The sequence below is a fragment of the Palaemon carinicauda genome, chromosome 6, assembly GCF_036898095.1.
Source record: "Palaemon carinicauda isolate YSFRI2023 chromosome 6, ASM3689809v2, whole genome shotgun sequence".
In the NCBI taxonomy this organism is placed as follows: domain Eukaryota; kingdom Metazoa; phylum Arthropoda; class Malacostraca; order Decapoda; family Palaemonidae; genus Palaemon; species Palaemon carinicauda.
In genome coordinates, this window is record NC_090730.1 from 179,710,701 (window position 1) to 179,720,700 (window position 10,000).

Sequence of the window (10,000 nt, forward strand, 5' to 3'; positions counted from 1 at the left end):
TAAAATAAAGATCAACCAATGTTTAACTGGAATATTTATCATACAGAAATATAGTATGTTATTACTAATTTTATTTGTTTTCATTGTATTTTCATTGTATTTTTAAGATTGCCCTATAAAATAAAGAGCAGGTGTCTGAATATATATATGTATATATATATATATATATATGTATATATGTATATATATATGTATATATATATATATATATATGTATATATATATATATTTTAGTGCATATAATATATATATATGCATATATATATATATATATATATATATATACAGTATATATATATATATATATATATATATATATATATATATATATACTTTAGTGTATATAATATATATATATATATATATATTTTATTTATTTTATGAATTTCCTGTCACGCTCAGCTCTCTCCATCCCTACGGTAAGGGGAGAGGAGAGTGCATATGTATGTGCATATCTATCTAAATACGTATGCGTCTGTTTTGACGGATCACGTATACTAGTTTTACTATATTCACACCAGTCTTTATATTTAAATTATTTACAGTCTTTATTTTTCAACTATTCACATTTGTTCCCAACCTGGGTGAAATTTCCCCCTGGGGGGAAATTTGAAGCTTCCAGGGGGGAAATAATTACACTACCTACTAACTAAAACAAGCGGAAAATGTCCACATAGTACGTGCAGCAATTTGTTGTTAGCCATTCAATTGTGATATGATCATATCAGTTCTCACCGACATGATATTCAAGGGGAGAATTGGAGTGTCATGCCCATTTCTGAGGCAGGCGAGTGGGCATGGGGGCTGGGCGGGGCATGAAGGGGGAAATCTGGATGGTTGAACTGGGTGCAGGGGGGAAATGACAGAAAAAAAGGTTGGGAACCACTGAGTAAATTCTTCATATTTCAGCCTTTTTGGTGGATCGCGTACACTAGTTTCAGTATATTTACACCCGTTTTCATATTTCAACTATTTACAGTCTTTATATTTCAACTATTTGTAGTCTTTATATTTCAACTATTTATAGTCATTAAAAATTCAACTATTTACAATCTTTAAATTCAAATGTTTACAGTCTTTATATTTCAGCTATTTATAGTCATTATATTTCAACTATTTACAGTCTTTATATTTCAACTATTTATAGTCATTATATTTTAACTATTTACAGTCTTTATATTTCAACTATTTACAGTCTTTATATTTCAACTATTTACAGTCTTTACATTTCAACTATTTATAGTGTATATTTCAACTATTTATAACCATTATATTTAAACTATTTACAATCTTTATATTTCAACTATTTATAATCTTTAAATTCAAATGTTTACTGTACGTGCTAGCCTCAAGAAATTAATTCACCCGAGCAATTCTTCTTTGCGGTTTTTTTTTTTTTTTTTTTTTTTTTTTTTTTTTTTGCACATAAGGCGACATTTAACGAGTTTCTCAGTCGGCTCTTGACACGACAAGGGATGTCACTGACCCAAAGACGTGTGGGGATATCACTCCTTGTGTCTCTTAGTGTTCCATATCTTCAATTACGCCCTGACAACAGGGGTATCCCCCCCCCCCTCTTTCCATCCCCCCCCACTCCACGCTGTGATTTACAAAGTGTGTGTTGCTTGCCAGTCTTCATCTTGGGATCGGATTAGACATGGCTGAATCGTGCTACCTACTTTAGTGTGCGTTTTTGTATGTACAGTATATATACATACAGTTTATGTATTGTGTATATATATATATATTTATATATATACTGTATATATATGTGTGTGTATGTGTGTACGTACAGTGTGTGTATATAGTAAATTTATATATATATATATATATATATATATATATATATATATATACATATTTCCGATAGATATGTACTCAATTATATGTTTACATTGGATGTGCACACATATGTATATATATATATATATATATATATACATATATATATATATATATATATATATATATATATATATACATACAGTGTATATATATAATGCACACACCCAGTTACAACATCAAACATTCATAAACATGCTGTATATAGAGGAAAAAGCACCAAATTTCTAATCTTAGATTCAAGAGGTTATGCAATATTACTTGAACATTTTATCACTTAAATAAAGATAATAAAATGAAACAAAGAAATCAAGAAAATATTGCATACCAGTATTAAAATACATTTAAGATGTGCAGACCTGAAAAAAATATAACTTGAACAATACACCAGAGAATAAAATAATCTGTTTGATAGGTTTTTAAAGGTTTAAAGGCTGCTCATGAGTGGACGAGGTAAGGGTCAGTAAGATTGCCCTATCAAGCAAGACAATGCCCTAGAGACTAACTATATATGCATATGATCAGTGCCCAAGTCCCCCCCTCCCCTCTCCACCCAAGCCCCCCTCTCCACCCAAGCTAGGACCAAGGAGGGCCATGCAATGGTTGCTGATGAATCAGCAGATAGACCTATAGGCTCCCACAAACCCCCCATCCTTAGCTCACAAGGATGGTGAGGTTGCAATGACCAAAGAAACTTAAGAGTTTGAGCGAGACTCGAACCCCAGTCTGGTCTTCACCAGTCATCGACGTTACCACATCGTCCACCACAACCTCTCCCCCCACATCTTTAGCTCACAAGGATGGTGAGGTTGCAACGACCAAAGAAACTAACGAGTCTGATTTGAGCGGGACTCGAACCCGTCTGGCCTTCACCAGTCAGGGACGTTACCACATCGTCCACCACAACCTCTCCCCCCCCCATCTTTAGCTCACAAGGATGGTGAGGTTGCAACGACCAAAGAAACTAACGAGTTTTAGCGGGACTCTAACCCCAGTTTGACATTCACCAGTCAGGGACGTTACCACATCGTCCACCACAACCCAAGGAAGACGAAAGAAAGAAGGAAAGAACAGCAAGCGAGTGGAGACAAGTGTAAAGAAAATAGAAATTGTAATAAGCACGATATATATCAAATGAAAGTGCAAGTCTATTTGTCAGAGAACCCAAGAATAAACAGCTGGTTAAGATAAGCTTCCCTTACTCACCCCGCGTCATGCTTTCCACGTGGTGACAGCCCACGAGAGAGAGAGAGAGAGAGAGAGAGAGAGAGAGAGAGAGAGAGAGAGAGAGAGAGAGTCTTGCTTGAACTTCTTAAACTTAGTTCGTTTCCTTGGTATAATAAAGGCCCTACTTTAACTTGAGTGTACAAAATTGTATGCATTTTTGTGGTTGGTTGTTTATATATACAGTATATATATATATATATATATATATATATGTATATATATACTGTATATATATATATATATATATATATATATATATACATATATATATATATACATATATATATATATATGTATATATATATACTGTATATATACATATATATATATATATATATATATATATATATGTATATATATGTAATATATATATATATATATATATATATATATATATATATATATATATATATGTATGTATCTATATCTATCTATCTATATATATATATATATATATATATAATTATATATATAGATATATATATATATATACATATATATATATATACATATATATATAGAATTTATATATATTTATTTATTCATATATGACCAGAAGAATGTGTTTATATACTCAATGAAAATAACCTTTTTAATTAAACATTTGACCTCTTTATGCCAGATAGCAGAACAGACTAAATTCAGGCGGTGTTCCCAATGACAAATGTATTGCCAATGGCCGAAGGAACTGTTCATGTTCCTAAAGACAAATGAACTGCAAATGACTGCAAGAACAGTTCGTGCTCCTGAAGGCAAAGCAATGACTGTGAGGAACAGTTCATGTTCCTAAAGGCAAATGAACTGCAAATGACTGTAAGAACAGTTCATGTTCCTAAATGCAAATAAATGACTGAGGAACAGTTCATAATTCCATATGACAAATGAACTGCAAATGACTGTAAGAACAGTTCATGTTCCTAAAGGCAAATAAATGACTGTGAGGAACAGTTCATGTTCCAAATGACAAATGAACTGCAAATGACCGAAGGAGCAGTTCACGTTGGAAATAACCCAAAGAATAGTTCCTAGTACAAATAACCTAAAGATCTGAGCATACTTTCAAAAAGGGAAATAAATGACTGTGAGGAACAGTTCATAATTCCATATGACTAATGAACTGCAAATGAGTTAAGGAGCAGTTCACGTTGGAAATAACCCAAAGAATAGTTCATGCAAATAACCTAAAGATCTAAGCCTACTTTCAGAAGGCCAATGATTAAAAAGACAAAACGTCCTCGAGGCAATTAAGGAACACCCCTCGTCAGCTTTTTTTTGACATCTCGACTCTTGACGTAAGATGGTGTTAATGATGACGGTGGGATGGGGGTAATAAGATGCACGGATGCTGGCGTCTCATCCTTTTCTCTCAGAAATGAGAGAGAGAGAGAGAGAGAGAGAGAGAGAGAGAGAGAGAGAGAGAGAGAGAGAAGCGTCTTTTTCTATCAGAAGTGAGCCCTTGGGATTTTTGATGAGAGATAGTATGTTATCTTTTTCTCTCAGAAATGAGGTTCATGAGATTTTTGACTAGAGAGAGAGAGAGAGAGAGAGAGAGAGAGAGAGAGAGAGAGAGAGAGCATCTTTTTCTATCAGAAATGAGCCCTTGGGACTTTTGATAAGAGAGATAGTAGCTTCTCTTTTTCTCTCAGAAATGATGTGCATGGGATTCTTGACAAGAGAGAGAGAGAGAGAGAGAGAGAGAGAGAAGCATCTTATTCTATCAGAAATGAGCCCTTACGAATTTTGATGAGAGATAGTATGTTATCTTTTTCTCTCATAAATGAGGTGCATGGGATTCAAGAGAGAGAGAGAGAGAGAGAGAGAGAGAGAGAGAGAGAGAGAGCGTCTTTTTCTATCAGAAATGAGCCCTTGCGATTTTTGATGAGAGATAGTATGTTATCTTTTTCTCTCAGAAATGAGAGAGAGAGAGAGAGAGAGAGAGAGAGAGAGAGAGAGAGAGAGATAGTATGTTATCTTTTTCTCTCAGAAATGAGAGAGAGAGAGAGAGAGAGAGAGAGAGAGAGAGAGAGAGAAGCATCTTTTTCTATCAGAAATGAGCCCTTGGGATTTTTTATTAGAGAGATAGTATCTCATTTTTTTCTCTCAAAAATTAGGTGCATGAGATTCTTGACGAGAGAGAGAGAGAGAGAGAGAGAGAGAGAGAGAGAGAGAGAGAGAGAGAAGCATCTTTTTCTGTCAGAAATGAGCCACTTTTGATAAGAGAGATAGTATCATCTCCTTTTCTCTCAGAAATGAGGTGCATGGGATTCTTGAGGATCGAGAGAGAGAGAGAGAGAGAGAGAGAGAGAGAGAGAGAGAGAGAGCATCTTTTTCTATCAGAAATGAGCCCTTGGGACAGAGAGAGAGAGAGAGAGAGAGAGAGAGAGAGAGAGAGTAGCACCTTGCTTCATCGTCGTCAGGCCATACCCTTACAGCAGCATCCTTGTCGCCAAGCAGAAAAAAAAAGGAAATCTCACGGGATGCATTTCTAAGGATTGTAGTCGTCATCAGTATCATCATGGTCATCATCATCATCATCATCATCACCTTCCTTCCCTGCTATGATTTACATATCATGATTCCCGGGGTGTGTTTTGATGGATGGCATTCACTGGGTCATCATTATTGTCCTCATTATCTCCCTGGCTGTCGCCAACGGCTCCTTTTAATGCCTCTGGATTCAGATGGCGTTCTGTACTTTGACAGCTTTGAAGAGTTGCAGTTGGTGGTCAGCTGACGTAGATTGGTGTTCTTTTTTTTTTTTTTTTTCTTTTTTTTTTCTTTTTTTTTTTCTTAAATGCTTGTTTTCTGTGAGATTTTTTTTTTTTTGTTAGGGTTGTGGTGGCCGATGTGGTAACGGCCCTGACTGGTGAACGCCACACTGGGGTTCGAGTCCCGCTCAAAATCGTTAGTTCGTTTGGTCGCTGCAACCTCACCATCCTCGTGAGGTAAGGAGGAAGGTTTTGGGAGAGCCTAGATGTCTGTCTGCTGAGTCATGAGCAGCCATTGCCTGGTTTTCCTTGGTCCTATATGCTCAATCTCTAGGGCATTGTCCTGCTCGATAGGGCAATGTCACAGTGCACGGCCTTTAAACCTTTAAAGGTTTATCTTTTGATAGGCGTGTGTGTATTTATTTGTTTGTACGTCTGTCTGTGTTTGTGATTCGCATAACTCAAAAACTATTTGACCGAATCTCATGAAATTTGGTAGGATGATTGACAATGATCCAAGGGCAATTTGATCAGATATTGGGAGTGCTTGGGTCAAAAGTTAGGCCAAGTTCACGAAAAGGTGAAAAACGTATGTTTGCCATATTGTGCCTAGTTTTCATCTGAGTTTCAGGAAAATGGTGTCAGAATGTGCATAATTCAATTGCCGACCTTGTGACACACAACATTACTTAGGCGAAGCTATGCGCTCTACCGAGTGGCCATTTTCGTTTTATTCTCTGTTGTTTCCTAACATGATCTTTATTTTCAAGTTTTTTTTTTTTTTTTTTTTTTTTTTTTTTTTAGATTGAAATAATGTCTTTAGATCTGTCAGTAGATGCGTAACTATTTACAACAGGAGTTTTTTTTTTCACAAAGCATCTTTATTTGATAACTGGGTCAACTTTTTAGTGTAGTTATTTACGCAAAGATTAAACGCACTAACATCCTGAACAATCAGTGGAAAATGGGCGAGGTCGAATCCGTGATCAGATCTATTGTAATTTATTTATTTTTTATAGATGGAATATAAGAACTAAAAACAACAATGGCGGAAGTACATAATTTGTCATGATAATTGTTTATTTGTACCATGAGAACGTACCTTACGTTTATTACTGTCGTTGTTATTATGCTCTATAAGACAACCAAAATAGAGAAATTTCTCTATAGTTTTTTATTCTTATTGCCCCTGTTATTATGCACTACAAGACAATCAAAATAAAAAGATTTCTATATGGTTTTTTTATTATATTGCTGTTGTTATTATGCTTTGCAAGGCAATCAAAATAGATATATTTCTCAATAGTTTTTTTTTATTAAATTGGCATTTTTTTATTATGCTATACAAAACAACTAAAATAGAAAAATTTCTCTATAGTTTTTTATATTACCGCAGACTTGATGACATCAAAAAAAAAAAAAAAAAAAAGAATTTTTTGTTATGCTATACAACACAACTGAAAAAGAAAGATTTCTCTATAGTTTTTTATATTACCGCAGACTTGATGCCATTAAAAAAAAGTAAAAAAAAAAAAAAAGCGAGAGGAAGAGAGAGGCCGGAAATTCTTTTACAGTAACTGATACTCGATCATTAGCAAGAGCAGTTTGGTCTCACGGAGCTAGTGGAGAGATGGTGACTTTGATTTTGATGAGTTCGTTTTTAGATGAAATTGATTTTTATTGATTTTGATTTACTCTCATAGGCGAGACTGAATTTTGAATTTGATCAGCATATTTAGTCAATTTTTAGTTAGGTGTTCATGATGCAAGGATTGATTATAGCTGGCCTCTTGTCAGGATTTTACGGATAATTATATATATATATATGTATATATATATATATATATATATATATACACAAACACACACATACACACACATATATATATACACACATATATATATGTATATATATATATATATATATATATATATAGTTAAATGATTGTGGCAGTTGCTATTACTACGATTTTATTGATTCATCTGCTATCGTGGTAAGTGGCTTTGTTGATGATTATACAGTATGTATATATATATATATATATATATATGTGTGTGTGTGTGTGTGTGTGTGTATATATAATTTGTATATGCGTTTGTATAACTATACATGTGTATGTACTGAACTTTTATATATATATATATATATATATATATATATATATATATATGTATATATATATTTATATATCTATATACATTATATATATATATATATATATATACACACACGTGTATACATGCATCGTGTATGCACATGCGTATTGATATATTTTCCTAAACAAACGCAATAGTGAAGTAGCTGTATTAAGTATCCGTTTTACATTTAAGCCTTGAAATTGCAATTTTTGCCAAAGCGGCAGTCCGATGTTGCAGCCGGTAAGTGAAATGCAATCTGCAGTTGGAGTAACGGAGTTCCTGGTATAACGACTTATTCTTCTTGAGTATACTGTTTTACGGATTTATTTTTAGTATCCTTTTTTTTTTTCTTTTAATTATCATTGAATAATGGAAAACTCGTATTAAGAGGTTGGCGATAAAAATAATTTCTATAATTAGGCCTTGTAGTAATGATAGTAGATATACTTGTGGGTAGTGATCTTGCTTTTCAGTGTTGAAAAATTACGAAATTCCTTTGGATTACAGTAATGTAATTGTTATGTATGAAAAATTACGAAATTCCATTGGGTTACTGTAATGTAATTGATATGTATGAAAAATTACGAAATTCCATTGGGTTACTGTAATGTAATTGATATGTATAAAAAATTACGAAATTCCTTTGGGTTACTGTAATGTAATTGATATGTATGAAAAATTACGAAATTCCTTTGGGTTTACAGTAATGTAATTGATATGTATCCTTCTATAAATTGGATCTATTTTAAATGAGTTCTCATGTTTACTACATAGGTATACATGTATACATGCCGATAGAATGAAGTTGGTATTGCGAGAAAGATATGTATATTTTAAAGGCGGTCATAAATGGCAGAGGCAGGACTGTGACATTGTCCTAGCATACAGGACAGTGCCCTAGAGACTGACCGTATATAGTATATATGCGATCAGCGCCCAAGCTAGGACCAGGGAGGGCCAGGTAATGGCTGCTGATGACTCAGCAGGTAGACCTATAGGAATTCCTATACACCTGTCTCTGAGGAAGTCCACGCAGCTAGACCCTTATTGCGCGGCAAGTTCCCTTGATTAGCCCAACCCACTACCTCCGCCATCTCTCCCTACGCTATCTGTTTGGTTACTTCCCGCAAAGTAAGGGTAAGAGAGGGTGCCAGAAACTCCTGTGTCCAAGTGTACATATATACCGGAAATATCATAGTAAGCCTTTTTGCATCTTTATTTTCCAACGGAAATAATACTCTGGTCACCAGACATTCGCCATAGTTGTGTTGACTCCTGCTTTCAGGTTCGCACAATCAACACAAAGTTTGAATTGTAAACTAGAACTCCACCTATTGTGTAACTTCACATAGGTTTTTCACATTTTTTTCTTCGGTTTCAGTGACTTCATATCAGTGAATATATCCAAGATATATAACAATAGATGGTGATGGCTTGATGTGTTCATATTAATTAAAAAGTACAGTCTCCCCTATAGATAATAAAAAAAACAAGTGTTTTGGCTATATATTTCTTTCCGGTCACGCTGAACGGCATTGCCAGACTCATAACTATTCGGTCTCTACCCGTCCCTTGGTTAGTGGGAAGAGAAAGTAGTCAATTACCTGGTGAAAGTGGGTACCTCCAGAGGTACACTCGGAAATCACAACTGCCGTGTTGTTGTTAGGAAAGGGGGAGGGGGTGGGTGGGGTTGAATGTGTGTGCATAACTTTCTAAATCTTTAGACGTCATTTTTGACGGGTCATTTACGTTAGTTGATTATAGAGTACTATTATATGTTTTATATTGGTACTCCAGTTGATTATGATATACCACAGAGGCCGTTCACGGCCTGATCGCCAAATCTGATGTGAGGGAGAAATTTACATCAAAATCGAAACCTATCCATCATGGGTTGTTCTCTAGTCTTGGGTAGTGCCATAGCCTTTGTACCATGGTCTTCCACTGTCTTGGGTTAGAGTTCTCTTGCTTGAGGGTACACTCGGGCACACTATTCTATCTGATTTCTCTTCCTCTTGTTTAGTTAAAGTTTTTATAGTTTAAATAGGAAATATTTATTTTAATGTCGTTACTCTTTTTAAAAT

At 34.5% G+C, this 10,000-nt stretch overlaps 1 protein-coding gene across 1 annotated transcript in view; it reads left to right on the plus strand.

Annotated features, from left to right (window-relative positions):
- The window catches only part of LOC137643376 (fibrous sheath CABYR-binding protein-like), a 47,657-nt gene that overhangs the window by 29,598 nt on the left and 8,059 nt on the right, over nt 1–10,000 (plus strand). The window contains exons 2-3 of the mRNA XM_068376205.1: nt 8,109–8,156; nt 9,734–9,765. Coding sequence (XP_068232306.1) covers nt 8,109–8,156; nt 9,734–9,765 — 80 coding nt within the window. The remainder of the gene's footprint in view (nt 1–8,108; nt 8,157–9,733; nt 9,766–10,000) is intronic.